At 40.7% G+C, this 15640-nt stretch overlaps 1 protein-coding gene across 1 annotated transcript in view; it reads right to left on the bottom strand.

The window, feature by feature from the left end:
* Positions 1–15640, bottom strand: part of LRRIQ1 (leucine rich repeats and IQ motif containing 1) — a 1358071-nt gene that overhangs the window by 1078132 nt on the left and 264299 nt on the right. Inside the window, exon 7 of the mRNA XM_078678880.1 lies at positions 9615–10937. Coding sequence (XP_078535006.1) covers positions 9615–10937 — 1323 coding nt within the window. The remainder of the gene's footprint in view (positions 1–9614; positions 10938–15640) is intronic.

The following is a 15640-nucleotide window of genomic DNA, read 5'->3' as shown; positions in this document are numbered from 1 at the left end:
CTGTAGCATATCTCAGCTTACCCAGGGTATTTCCAAATACAGCTAACGTACCAACCGTTCAATCTAGCAGCAGCAGAGCCCCACCTATTGTCCAGCATACAGCTAGGATAACAAGTGGTGATATTGCCTTTGCAGCCCCGCCACACCGCCTAGACTCGATTGGAGGGGCATGTGTAGGCCCAGGCAGTGCCAGTAAGATGAGTATCAAGTTCCCACGTGGTGCATCCTTCCAGAGGGCACATGCAGATACCTTGTACCTCCCCACATGATATACCAAGGCAGGGTATTTAGGCAGTGCTTCGCTGGGCTAAAGCAGCAGAGGAATCCAATAGTGCGCTGCCGAACTCTGGGAGGTCCCATGTAGCGGTCCCAGCATTTGGCAGGTATTCATTAGGTGACCGCCGTCTGGCAGCCTATATTGTATTTGTTTTAGTTTGCTGTGATTTCACAGCAGAGTGGTATCTGTGGTGTGATCTCCCAGTAGGTCAAGAATGTAAAGTTCTGGGGCCCGCCCAAATTAGCAGGCGAGAAGTCAGTAATCCTTCCTCAGTAGAGTGGCGTATAAATACAATTGGCACTGCACTGCAATATTTGGAGTCCATAGGGGCAGAGCGCTTCACATTGGGTGGGGACAGTCAATCAGGTCTGGGCGCTCCCCGCTTAACCTTACCCCAGAAGGCACAGCGTCATTACTCAAGGCGCCATCGAGCGCCTGCAGGGCTGCCCCGGCTGCCCCAAGCAGGTCTCCCCTCACCTCATCTCATTGCGGGCTGCGGCTCATTAGTGACCAGCCCGGCTGATATACAGCCTCAGGGGGAGGAATCCGGTGCTAGCTCCCCAGCACAGCGTCAGCAGGGCTTCAGGTGCCAAAATCGCAGCCAACACCAACCCCCCCTTCCGTGCCTCACAGCAGGCCGCCAGGATTGCAGGAAGGACCTCACTCAGCACCAACCTCGTATGGCAGTACTCCGGAACAGCAGTCAGTGAGCTTTGTTCGGCCGCTCCGCACTCATCCCCGCCCAGTATCTCAGATCATCAGTGCAGTTTTAATGGGGACTGAAGGGTTCAGTAGTTTAGCCACCATTACAGGTGTAGCAAATCATAAGCCTCACTGACAGGCATCGGGCTCATAATTTCCCTCCTTGCCCTCTGTTTACAGTCGCAATTGATGGCATTAGTCCCTTCGCCTTGTATAGGCTTCGCAATTTGCCTAAATCTGCCGTGATGGAACCATTTAGGGCAAGATAATGTCGGATTAGAGCCCAGGACTTCAGGAGCTTCTCTCAAGTGCAGCCATGTTGCTCGTCGGCTCTCTAGCGCCCCCCCCCCACCCCCAACAACCTTAGTGTTCTTCTGAATCTTGGTACTTCATCTTCAATTGTGTGATTATATGAAGGATCTATCAACATTTGAATCTTCTTTATCCAGTAAATGTTGTGGTAAATAATGTGATATATTACTTGGTAAGGTGTGTACTGGCATGAGTGTCATTGGAATGTCTTTTTCCAAACATTAAGGTTAATTTTGATGTTTTTGGTTTAGTCATTAAATAGGGTCTCCTCAAACGGTATGGTCATCGTCATCAGTGCAGTGGTAGTTGACTGTGTCTTGGATAAAGTCGTAGTTAGCACTGTCGATGACGCCTTCGAAAACAGTGTTGTCGCAGACGGTCTTCTTGTCAAATATGTCGTCCTTGTTAGCGGTGTGCCACCATCGTCAAAGGTGCTCTCATCAATGGTGCTATGGTGGATGCTGATGTAGCCAATTCAGTCAATGGATGAACAGCTGCATTCAGAGAAAATGGTCTCCTTGAATGTGACATCAGTGGTGACCTCATTGAAAGTAAAGATGTAGACTGTTTAGGTTTTTTCACTGGCTTCATAGAAACCATCTTTTTAGGAGTAGTTGGATCAGAGGAGGGCTTGTGGAGTGCTTTTGAGGTGTTTTTTAGTCAGAAGCATCATACGAAGACTGGGCTGATCTCTTTTGCGCACTTTTTAAATAGATTTTTTTGGAAGTTCCTCAGAGGCTTGGGATTTTGATTGAGATGTGGGAATTTAACAGCAGAATGGAAATAGATTGTTATAAGAGATTTTCCTGATGTCTTAAAAAAGCCTTTATATTCTTACTTAGAGGTATGTGCATCTCAGATTTAGGTTTTTTCGAGCTACAATAACAGTCTAGCCTCTCTATCTTTAAGAGTTTTTGTAGAGAAGGTTCTACATGTCTTGCAATCCTATGCCTTGTGAACAGGATAAAAGCAGTGTATACAATTATTGGAAGGACCCTCAGAGTTAAGGCTCTTTCTGTCACAAGTCCCACATGGTCTAAAACAACCTTTTTGGGAGGATTCAGGCTAGGTCCAATTTGTTCAAGTTCAGGAATGTGAAGAAATACTGGCAATTTTCTCAGAACTGCAAAAAGAATTAGAATAAGCCAACTTAACTGTCACTGTCTGAGCAGAGCCCAGGGGACTCCTTTCACACACGACATGCAGTAGAAATAGACTTCTGTTGTGACCATGAAAACACCTTTCTAGCTATGTTATGGGTTATACTGCTCAATATGGGCCAGATGTACAACCCTTTTTTGCCCCAGCAAACGGGATATCAACCTATTTGTGACTGCAAAAAAGGGTAATGGCATGTACAAGCGCTATTTTGCGAGTCACTGACTCGCAAAATAGCATTTGCCACTCTTGCTATTAGGGAGGGGCATCTCTTCCTAATAGCGAGACTCACTGCGATGCACTATTGTTTTGCGACCACATTTGTGGCCGCAAAACACTCACAGTTTACCACCTACTTCAACTTGTTGGTAAACCACTCCCAAACTGGAAGGGGTGCCCAGGAGACCCCTTCCCCTTTGTGAGTGTGTGAAAAAAATATTTTTTAAGAGCAGGCATTGGTCCCAGGGACCACTGCCTGCCCCTAGAAAATGAAAATGAAAAGTTTCATTTTTCTTTTTTAAATGCATCCCGTTTTCCTTAAAGGAAAACGGGATGCATTTTAAAAAAAAACTGCTTTATTTAAAAAGCAGTCCCAGACCCCAGCAGGTCACCATCCCTGGGAGTAATAGCCATTCACAATGGGGTCGCCAATTGCACTTGCCTCATGACTATTGATAAGGCATTGCATTTTGCAAGTTGCAAATTCGAGTCGCAAAGCGACGCAATTTGGGTTTCCCAAAATGCAAACGTCGTACATCTGGCCCTATATCTGTTGTGGGACTCCCAGCTAGCTGACTAGGATGATTCAAGCATGTGAATCTATATCATTGTAGTAATCTACAAAGAGTTTGTCGTGATGGAAAAATAATGGACCGTGATACCACTTAGATGGTCATGGTGTTGCAGCAAATTAACAGGCTGTGCCTATTTTAGTCAGCACCTCATAAAGTGATTTTGATGGTGCTTGCAGCTTACTGTCAAATATTTTTAAGGCCTTGCATGAGGGCACCCCAGATATAGAGGGTAGGTTTTCAGCAGATCTCTGCTTGCAGTGCCTTACTTTGATCCAAGCACAATAATGCCAATTATCCTCTGGTGGGTCATTAGCTTAAGCTTTCCTTTTAAGCCACCTCAAAAGAAAACCTTCACAATAGTTTGAAGTTTTTGCTGAGAATTTTCTGCAAATCTTACAGTCTTTGGACTTAGATGAGGATAGAACGGTAAATGCACTCCTTGTGGAAATCTTTAACATACTGTCTCTTGTTTCCCCAGTAGTTGCAGGCTACTAAAACAGCTTTTTTTCCTCCATGCTGAAGAAGTGAATTTCAGACAACAGCGCCCAAAGGGAGAGTGCCAGTAGATATGAAAATCCAGAGGGAGATCGGAAATTTGACATCTTGTACAAGCTAGAGGAAAGGTCTGATGGGACTTCCTTTCACAAGACACAAACTTAACAAGCATTTGCAATGCAATAGGTCTCGCCTTTGTGAGAGTGTGAGCTATTGTCATTGCAAATGACAATGCCTTACATTTATGTGTTTTGAAAACCTGCAAGCGGTCCGTAAACAAGCAGCTAGGATTAATTCCAGGTTTTCTGGTTTCACATCATGCAATTGCAACTAGATGTGTAGATGTATATGTTTTGCATCCCTACACCCATCTTACTGCCACCACCCCACTCTGCACGACCACTCCTCCCCTCCTCCCACTGCCACCATGCTGGTATCATTGTGGCCCTAGGTCACATCACAGACAAAACTTTATGGCCACTGGGAAAATATTTGTGAGTACCCATGTTGTTCTATAAGGTCATCTAAAGGGAACCAGGGAAATCTTTTTAGAACATGCTATAATGTCTATATTCTCCCACATAAACTACAGCAGTAATGTGCCCCTTAAAGCATGGCTGCCTTGCTGAGATGTGTTGTAACTGTCCAGATACCTATTTGAAGAGAAGGGTTCATGGTCCCCACAGGTGGATGCGAAATCCCTAGCCGTTACCAGATCCACCTCTGCACTTTTGAGTTTCGCCAAGCGTCTTGGGTCTCGACCGATGGAGGCATTATTGAAGGTTTACAAAACCAAATGCCTATCTATAGCCTCCTACGGAGCCCCATTGTGGGGCCACGCAAACTGTGGCAAACTACAAATAGCAGAAAATCATTTCCTCAGGTCCTTGTTGGGTGTCCCACAATCCACACCTGTCCTTTCAATACATACCGAACTAGGGCTGGGTTATCTTACTGACTCACTCCAACTAGCGCCCCTTATGTGTTGGACTAAAACTTGGCTGAACAAGGACATTGCTCTGAACCACAAAATCCTCAGGGATTGCATGACCTTGGCCAATGCCTCAAAAATTCCATGGCTAGAATACATAAAGGGGGAGATGGGCAGACTCGGCAGACCAAATCTATACAGCCACCCAAACACTATACTCAAGGGAGATTTGAAATGGATCAAAGAAAACTTCATGAGGAGGGCAGTTCAAACACGGGAGGAGAAAGAACTAACTAAACCAAGAGTCAGAGCCAACTTCTTACTCCTGACCTCGCCCCAAATTGAACCTTATTTAAAAATCGTGAGCAGACCTTACCATCGTCACCTGCTTATTAGATTTAGGTTCAATTTAATCCAATACTCCTTGGGCGATCTTCCCGTGTGGGGTGTTCCTGATGAATCTACCCCGTGTAGCTGTGACAATTTTTCTGACCAAACCCTCATGCATTTCATCATGTTTTGTAGCCACTACAAAGCGAGTAGGTTGAGGTTTTTGGCACCCATTTTAAGAGATGCAGGTTTTGTTCAGGTACGGCCTGCTCTACTTTACCTTCAGTTATTAGGCAGCATCAGGACAATTCTCGGGGTTGCTAGCTTCCTGGTCGCCGCTATGCGCACTAGGTCCAGGATGCTATCCCCGAGACAACTGGAAGGGTGATTTTTTTTTTTTTATTATTATGATTCCCGGCTTGCTTTTTAACCTTTATGAATTTTACTGAACTGTTCTGTTTTTGTAACCCACATGAATTTATCAAATTGTAATGAATTTTATCAAATTGTAAATCAATTTTTAAATACATGTTGTCTGTTGCTTTTATGATTTTAAATGTAATCGAATAAAGCTTGTTTTGACTTGACTTGACTTGTCCAGATACCTATGTTGATGGTCTGTTGTGAAGTTCCTATGCTCTTCCTAAAAGGGTCTATTTGAAATTTGATTCAGCTATTGATTCATTGTGAACTCCGGCAGTTTAGGAGCTGCGTTTGAGATACAACACTGATTATTGCTCAGAAGACATAACTCTAATTTAGTGTCCATATTGTCAAGTGATTCATTACATGAGAGGGGCATGCTCACCCTAAGCATAGAATCCTGCTGCCTTGTAGTTTTCACACTGGACACCACTTCCCGCCCTAAACGATGGGCAGGAAGTGGGAAGGACAATGGATGAGTGCATGCTTATCCCGCAGCATGCAGAATAGGACAGCGCGCTGCGAGATAAGCTTCGCAGAAGATGAGAATCCAGCATGAGTGACTTTACTTTAGAAGGCATACAGCAAAGGTGCACCTGCATCGATGGGCTTCCTTTGGTAGAAATGTAGGGATGCCAACAGCGGATGTTAAAGGTGATTCAAACGCACACCATCCAGTTACCACGCATACAAGGGGTCGAACTTTAAACAACTCAGAGGTTATTGTTTTATCAAAGTGTATTTTAAAATAGGGTCTTATCATATTGTACTTTTTTGACATATTGCTTTACATTTGCAATGGTTTTTAGTAATCACGCATCAAAGGTTATCTTATCTAATATGCAGCATGGCATGACGTGTGCCCAGGGCCGCCAGAGTGAGTAGACCACAGAGATGAATATATTGCAGCTCACGACATCTACATCTCTAGTAAATAGGGTACGGTGTAGTGCCCATAAAGTGCCCTTTTTCAAATGTTAAAATGTCGCTGGCACACTCCATTCGTTGTAATATCGATTGACCAGACTTCAGGGCTTGTATACCTGCGTTGAGCAGGTGACTTCAGCTGGTTACGTCAAGCACTAGATCTGGCCTTTTATCCTTCCGAGGTAGGAAAACTGTGTCCCATTGCACTTGGATTAAGTAATAGCAGCATCTGTTACTTGCAGCGCTTAGAAAGGGCTGGAGTGTAGAAGGAAGTGCTAAATAAGTTATTATATGACAAGTACGCAGTGTGTTTATAAAGTCTCCAACATCCTTGTACAGAACAATGAATATCCCACACGCACATAACTTTAGCTATTGCTATTCCCCAGTGTGCCAAACTGGATATACAAGTCATTCGAGGAATTCGAACATTTAAATTGGAATTCCCCAAAATGAAAACGTGGTACTCGGCGCTGAGATTTATTTACACACTGAATGGGCAGTTGAAGTGCGTGGCACCGCCTTAAAACAAAACAGAACTTGCCCTCGAAGTGGAGGTGATGTGTCTTCAAGGGTGGAAAAATAACCGTACAGCCCAAATCAGAAGTATACAGTGTACCCATAATGCCCGTCGGAGGTTTTTGCACAGAGATGGTGGCATTTATAAAGCGCAGTGTTCACCCAATAAAAGATTGTGGGGGCTATGCGAGTACCTATCCCGGGACAAGGGCACCCAACTCGGGAATAATTCAATTGACATAAAACAGATGATCATTTCCTATAAAGGTGCGTGATTTAAACATGGAATTTCCAAGAGGCGTGGATGAAACATACAGGGAAATCCCAGCAGGTGCAGCGAAATGAGAATTTGTGCCCGAGGCACAGCAAACAGGAATTATGGCAGCCACAGCAGCATCTTTTCCGCATACATATAGATTTGCCACACTTACCATAAAATCCATCTTCAGCAGACTGGAACTAAAAAAAAAATTCTAACTCAGCGCTGCCTAGTCCATGTCCAACGCTTACCAAAGTGAATTGTTCACCATTCAAATACTGACTGATGTATCACACGGTCAAAGTAGTGACAATTTGCCAAGATGGTGTTACTATACCGGTTAATGGGCAAGAGCAAGAAATTTTATCTCCAGCCCAAAATAAAATCGAGAGCTCTACTGTAACTCAAACAGGGCGAAAACACAGATTTTTTCCTTGGCATGAAACTGTCAGTTAGGTAAACAGGAATTTTGTGTGAAAAGTGAACCAAAGCAATGTTTTCAAAGTAGCAGTTATTACAGGAGGGCACTCAGACTTGACAGGAATGTCGAGAATGTAGTATCTCTTTTTCTTGAATCTGAAAGTGCCCTCTACTAAGACATGTTAAAACAAGGATTTAATCTGTTACATCCCTTTTCAAGTTTGCCGAGAGATAAACTGAGAATTTCTTTTTATTTTTTTTAGGAAAAATTAGCAATTTGCTCTTGGTACAGGTAATGGTTACCCACAACATTTCTGGGAAGAATCAAACTTGCTTCGCACACCATAAAAATATTTGAATATTCCATTATAACCCTTCAGAAACTAGAGATATTTAGCACGTTCAAGTAATAAACAAGCGGTAAAATGCACTATTTTGCCCTATATTTTTTCAAAACATTTCCAAGATGGGTGTTCTACCTCGATCCTGCCTATAGGAAGTCAGGCTCGGGCAATCCAAGCAGTTCAATCCTAGTACAGTCACCCAGCCACTAAAAGATCACAATTTAGATTATAATAAACTGGTCCTATGTCATTCTACGGCTGCAGCTTTTTTCCAGATAATTATGGATTTATTGCACGTGCCACTCAATCCAACATCGGCTTCAGAATTTGCAAATATCATCAAGGAAAAAATTGTTTCTAGGTCAGACGGATCAAAAGTTATTAAAACAGCCTCACCAGTGTGAGGCAGTGACTGGCCTTCCTGAAAAGGTTAACTGCCACCTCTCGGTTGCCAATAGCTGTGTTCTGTGCTAAACTGCTACTATTGATGTGAAACCTTTTCTCAAACAGTATTATGTGTTTGAATGAAAAAATAGCGAAATACAGTTGCCGAATATGCCACATTATGCCGCATAATTCCAGTGGCCGTGGCACATTAACCCTCTAAATTATAGGGTGGTTCAAACTTGTATCTAGCTTCCAGCAGATTGCAAACACAAACCACTTATGTGGGTGCATTTTTCAGTATTTCGCCGATATTATAACCTGACACTTGTTGTCTAGATAAGGATCTCTGTAGCAAATGCTTTAATCCCCTGAGCTATCTTAGAACGCAGCCTCTGTTTGCTAATAAAGTGTGTGTGTGGGAGCAGTTTTGCCACTTTAAGCTAAAGTAAAACGTGTCATTTGTAATTGTGAGCAGCACGTCGAGCTGCCAAATGTCTGTCCTAAAAGTCTATTTTTTTTTCCAAGTCAAAAATACTTTTTTTGATTCTTTAAAAATCGTAAAAGGATTGCAAACTATCATAAAACACAGAAAATTAACTGAGCATTTAAAAAACAAGCTAGCAACAAAGCAAACAAATCCCGCCGCCCCCCCCCGCCCTCACTTACCTACCTCCGGCCGCTGGAACACGCTGTGACGCACACCGCAAGTCGGCCTGGAGCGCGCCTCGGCAGAGACGCGGGAGGACAGGAGCGTGACGCGCGTGAACGTGCACGTTGACGTTCCCGCGCGTTCACGGATCTGAGTCTGCTCGTGCCCAGCTCTGTGTCGGGCTCGTTCACAGCTGCTACTCCCTTGACAGGGATCAAGGCGGCTATAGAACTCGCTGGCGGGAGCGCTTCGCGCTCCAACGCCAGGCAAGCCCTAAAAATCTGAGATAGGGTGGCCTCTGACAGGGAATAGCGTTCAGGTGCTGGAAGCTGACTGGTAGAAGTTTGGGATGTTTTCTCTGTGATTATTTGGTTACTGAAGTGACATTGAGGTCTTTATTAAAGGATATTACTATTTGAAGGTTATAATGGGACTTAAAGCGTGATAATGAACAATGATTGAAGTATATGAATCAGAGAAAACTACAGCAGTGGAGAATGAGGCGTATGAATGCAAGCGTGAGTGAGACTGTACGGAGGGACTCAACCACACTTGTTTTTGTGTGCTGCATCAAACAATACATATGTTTGGGTCGGCATAATACAATTGACCGAGTTCCATACTACTGGCATGATAAATACTTCACCAACCATGCAGAAAATAATAACCAATTCTAAAGAGACATACCTGCTTTAAGACATGCCAAGGACCTGTCTTAAGGATGACCTCTGCATTTAAAGGAGGCAGTTTGTTAGCAGCAGAGCTTTTTCTTGGCTTGCTTTTCTTCAGCACTTTTTTCCTTTGATTTTCACTCAACACCTTAGACCATGGGATACAGTTTTTCATCCATGCTAGTCGCTTTTCTTCAATGTGATCTGGAAGCACTAGTTTATGATAAGCTCGCAGGAGTACTTGATCGTTTTCTTCAGAATGGGGAGTACATGTCTCCTTATATTTAATTTCTTGAATTTCTGGATTTAAAAGAGAAGGGGGAAGAGCATCATCACTTTTGATTTCTGACCTGAATGATTGCCACATGTTAGCAACTTCATCGCTGGGATTAATATTCTCAAACTGTCGGCTGTGCTTAATTTCTTTGGCTTGAGTTATTGCTACATGAGAGGAAATATTGAGCTTGCTGTCTCGTGCAACAGGTTCTTTAGTTTTGGTATCAATTTGCATGTTATGGTCTTGTATTTTCCCTTCTAAAACAGACTCCTTTACCGAGCTCCCTTCCATTGGCGAAGTTTTATTTTGCTGCTCATTGATTTGTTCTGTCAGTATGAGTTGCTTTTCAATCCCTAAATTCATAACTTCCTTTTCTTGGCTCTCAAAACATTCATTTCCTATTTGTTTCCTTTTATTAATATTTCCATCACAAATGTTCTTTACAACTTTCTTTTCAAGCACTTGATCTCTTTTGCAAACATTATGATATTTGCCACTTTCCAGTTCTTTGGCAGTTTCCAAGTTTGATTTATTTACTTTGATGTGCCTTTCATTTTCTTCCAAATGTTTCCTAGCAACTTTGTTGTCTTTTTGCTTCCTTTCTTCACTTTGCTTCAATTCATCCAGCTTTAGTTGTTTTTCTTTTTCAAGTCTCAGCCTCTCTGCTTCTTTCTTCCTTTCATATTCCAGGCGCCGCAATTCGATCTTCAGACTTTCTTGCTGTTTAATTTCTTCAAGGTGTTTCTTTTCCTCTTCCTCTTTCCGTTTCTTTTCTTCTTCCTTTCGCTTCTTCTCCTCAAGCCTTTGTTTAATTTTTGCTTCGGCTGCCATTTTTTCCTGATCCATTTTCAATTGGAATTCCTTTCTCCTCTTATTTTCTGCTTTTAATTTTTTTAATTTGGGAGCATATTTTCTATAGGACACAAATGCTCTAAATCTTGCTTGGATTATAGTTGCAGCTTTACACTGGATTTTTTCTAGAATTTGTCTTTCTTTTTCTTTCTGTTCTTCGAAAGACTTTTTTTCCGCCTCCAGTATCTCTTGCAATCGATTTATTAGATCCTAGGCAGCATAAACAGAGATATTGTAATATAGTGAATGTAAAACATATTTCATGAGGTGCAATTATAGCAACTTAAAAATGTACCCCATTATTATATACATCATTTTAATATCAGTGATATTTAAGTTTTTAATTATTCAAATTCAACATGCCAAAAACACTCTCTAGATCAAATCAACAAAAAGACTGCTGCTTTCAAGTACATAACAGCAATACTAGAAATGAGTAACAAACTAGAAGGAGAATGAGATAGTGCATATATATATATATATATATGTATATATATATATATATATATATATATATATACATATATATATATATATATATATATATATATATATAGTATCAAACCTGGATGACTGATCAGAATATTTTGTGTAGTTAGGGTCCTTCCGAGACCATTCCTCCCATAGTCAGGTGGCGTATTACTCTGGCGAACCCAAAGCCGTTAGTATTTAGAATTTCCCAAGTTGCTAAGTCCAGCAAATACGCACTCAGAGACAGAAGTCTGAAGAAAAAAGGGTGTTTATTCCCAAATTACGCAACGCGTTTCAACACAATGCTGTGTCTTGCTCACACGAATTGCTTCGATGTTTACAGCATATTTAAAAGACACCAACAACATAGACAAGGGCATGTTTGTATGTGAAAGTCACGTGATCATTCATGTGAATGGGTCCGCCATATTTGAGTGGTATAAACATAGGTGGACTACCTATCTAATTACATCAGCTCATGCATTATTTAGAAGACGTAAAGTCCTTCAATGTAGCATATATATTGAAACAATAATCCAGTTTATATCAAAACATGTTGCGACTCTCATAATTAATTATTTTCTTAATTATTTTCAGCAACCTTGAGTATAGACCTCATATCCTATAATTTCTGATTTTATGATCTTACATTTATAGTAAACACATTTCATTCGGTATAGTACCTGTAAATACATTAGGATCTTCCCAGGAGTTTACAGAGGTAACAAAAACATGTATAGGCATATATGGAATACTTCAAATGTAATTAAACCAACTTTGTCTAAGGCAACCCACATGTTATTTCTATGTCGTGCCTCATATGCCGAATTCCTTCCGAAGACTAGTGCTTTGAAAAGTGCAGAATTTAAACTTACAAGAGTGTCTTCAATCCCCCACAGATTAAAAGAAGAAGAGAGAGTTCAAAAAATAGGAAAACCAGTGTTGTGCCCAGGGTAGTGATTAGGAAGTCCCTCTCGTGTCCTAAAAAAATAATACAATATAATAGTAAAATCTTATTGCACTAAAAATATACAATGATCACATTTGAAACAATGAAATTGCAGGATACTTCAACATATCAATCACATAATACCTTTTTTTATCATGTTTTTGCATGTACACATACACCTTTATATGTACACATTTGTATTTCATTTTATTTTCTTATTTATTATTACTTAGAGAAAAACAAAACAAACTCTATGTCTAGGCTTGACTTTCTGCCCCACGGAACTATTTGATTATGCCGATACAAGGGTAGACATTTTTAAATTTATTCGTAAGCTGAAACTTTCGAAATGGCACACCCTTGGTAACAGTAAAACAAATAATCAATGGAGTGTAAATAATGTGACAAGTGAACCACCTGAATTAAGAATAGAAGATGTTAGTATGCTACAAACGATGTACTCTCTGGGTGGTATTGCATCTATGGGGGAAGACGATAACCAAGGCTTTGAGATAAATGAGACTAGAACCGATAAAGCTGCCAATACGCCATTTAGACCTAAATCTGTCTTTTGTCCTATTATGCCACATGTTTCCATTGATACTTTTCAAGAGATGGTAACCAAAGATTTGATTAAATTTAAACACACATATCATAAACACCCACAAAAGAAATTGAACCTGTCTCAGGAACAAAGAGAGTTCATTCTTTCATTAGCAGAGGATAGCAATGTTATTCTGAGACCCTCAGACAAGGGGGGTAACATTGTTTTATGGGAAAGGGATATGTATGTTAAAGAAGCGCTAAGACAACTGGACGAAAATGCTTTCTACTGTAGAAGTAACATCAATACCTACAATGAAAGTATCATGGAAACTTGGGGAAAACTTACTGAATGGCAGAGTGAAGGTCTAATAACATGGCATGAATTCAGATTTCTAAAAAATGATTACCCCAAATTACCTATCTTCTACCTTTTGCCAAAGGTCCACAAGGACTCTCTTGAACCCCCAGGTAGACCCATAGTATCCTCTATAGGAAGTATCAATGAAAATCTATCGAAATATATCGATCACTTCCTTAGAGAATACGTATGTATGTTACCCTCCTATACTAAAGATACCACAGACTTCCTTATAAAATTAACACCTTACAATGGACAGAGGGCTCTCTGCTCATCACCTTTGACGTAAGTGCTCTTTATACTATCATTGACCACGTCCAAGGAATGGAAGCCAGTTATCACTACTTAAAGAACAGAAATATATGTTACCTTGACCACACTAGCATGCTCATGGAAATTATGAAAATATGCCTCAGGAACAATTATTTTATGTTTGATGAGGACATTTTCAAAGAAACCCAGGGCGTGGCTATGGGTTCTGCCTTTGCTCCTAGCTTTGCTAACCTCTTCTTAGGGAAGTGGGAGGAAGAAATAAGGAGTGACGACAATCTGAGGGAGTATTTTGCAAAGGTAGGCACCTGGATCAGGTATGTAGACGATCTGTTTATTGTCTGGCATGGTACCCACATTGAAGCTGAGAATTTTATCCAAAAACTCAACTTCAATGGATACAATATACATCTCACTCACAAAATCAGTAGTGAAAATGTGGAATTCCTTGACACTGAAATATATATTGTTCAGGGGACCCTGGTCTCTAGGCTTCATAGAAAAGAGACGGCCGGCAATAGCCTATTGCATGCCCTCAGTGCTCACCCTGAACCGCTCAAATGGAGCATTCCATTTGGTGAACTTCTCAGGGCAAGAAGAAATTGTAGTAATCCAGAAGGCTTTATTTCAGAGCAAACTACCATGCTATCGAGATACCGTGAGAGAGGATATCCGGAATGGGTTCTGAAAAAAGCAGTCTCCAAAGTTTCTGAAATAGAAAGAGCAGATACCCTGAAACCCAAAGTGAAAAACAATGAAGGGGAGGAGGAAGGAAGTACCAGGATAATAACTACATTCAATCAGGGATCTGATAAAATTCGCAAAATACTAACAGACAGTTGGCCCATCCTTAAGTCAGACAACATCATAGGCCCACTAATTGGAGAAAGACCACGCATTACATATAGGAGAGGGCGGAACCTACGTGATATCCTGGTTAAAGGAGATATCACGGAAAATAAAAAACAACACATACAAGGTCTGAAAGGATTTTATCCATGCGGACATTGTCGAGCCTGTAAAGCTAGTGTTATGGTCAAACAAGTGGAAATACCAGGAAATCCAAAACCTAGGGAGATTAAACAGTTTCTGACCTGCAACTCAACATACGTTGTATATGTCTTGGAATGTCCTTGCCACAAGAAATATGTGGAAAGCACAATCTGTATGGCAAAGAAAAGGGTACAAGAACACCTTAGAGCTATTACCCTACAGATGTTCGATATCCCATTGCAAGACACTTTTCTGAATGCCATCAATCGAATAACTCTCTGTTGAGATATTTTGTAGTAGAACAAGTTAATATCGGGAAAAGAGGGGGGAATCGATTACTGGCACTCAGGAAACGGGAATCTAGGTGGATCCTAGATCTCGAGACTAGATTTCCAGGAGGCCACAACCTCGATGAGGAACTGGCAACCCACTTACATGAGTAAATCAGGAAGTACATGGTAACATAATAAATAAGAAAATAAAATGAAATACAAATGTGTACATATAAAGGTGTATGTGTACATGCAAAAACATGATAAAAAAAGGTATTATGTGATTGATATGTTGAAGTATCCTGCAATTTCATTGTTCCAAATGTGATCATTGTATATTTTTAGTGCAATAAGATATTAATATTATATTGTATTTTTTTTTAGGACACGAGAGGGACTTCCTAATCACTACCCTGGGCACAACACTGGTTTCCTATTTTTTTTAACTCTCTCTTCTTCTTTTAATCTGTGGGGGATTGAAGACACTCTTGTAAGTTTAAATTCTGCACTTTTCAAAGCACTAGTCTTCGGAAGGAATGCGGCATATGAGGCACGACATAGAAATAACATGAGGGTTGCCTTAGACAAAGTTCGTTTAATTACATTTGAAGTATTCCATATATGCCTATACATGTTTTTGTTACCTTTGTAAACTCCTGGGAAGATCCTAATGTATTTACAGGTACTATACCTAATGAAATGTGTTTACTATATATGTAAGATCATAAAATCAGAAATTATAGGATATGAGGTCTATACTCCAGGTTGCTGAAAATAATTAAGAAAATATTTAATTATGAGAGTCGCAACATGTTTTGATATAAACTGGATTATTGTTTCAATATATATGCTACATTGAAAGACTTACGTCTTCTAAATAATGCATGAGTTGATGTAATTAGATAGGTAGTCCAACTAAGTTTATACCACTCAAATATGCGGACCCATTCACATGAATGATCACGTGACTTTCACATACAAACATGCCCTTGTCTATGTTGTTGGTGTCTTTTAAATATGCTGTAAACATCTAAGCAATTCGTGTGAGCAAGAC

The sequence above is a fragment of the Lissotriton helveticus genome, chromosome 1_1, assembly GCF_964261635.1.
Source record: "Lissotriton helveticus chromosome 1_1, aLisHel1.1, whole genome shotgun sequence".
Taxonomy (NCBI): Eukaryota; Metazoa; Chordata; class Amphibia; order Caudata; family Salamandridae; genus Lissotriton; species Lissotriton helveticus.
Note: the sequence above shows the minus strand (reverse complement) of the source record. Positions and strands in the feature narration are given on the sequence as shown.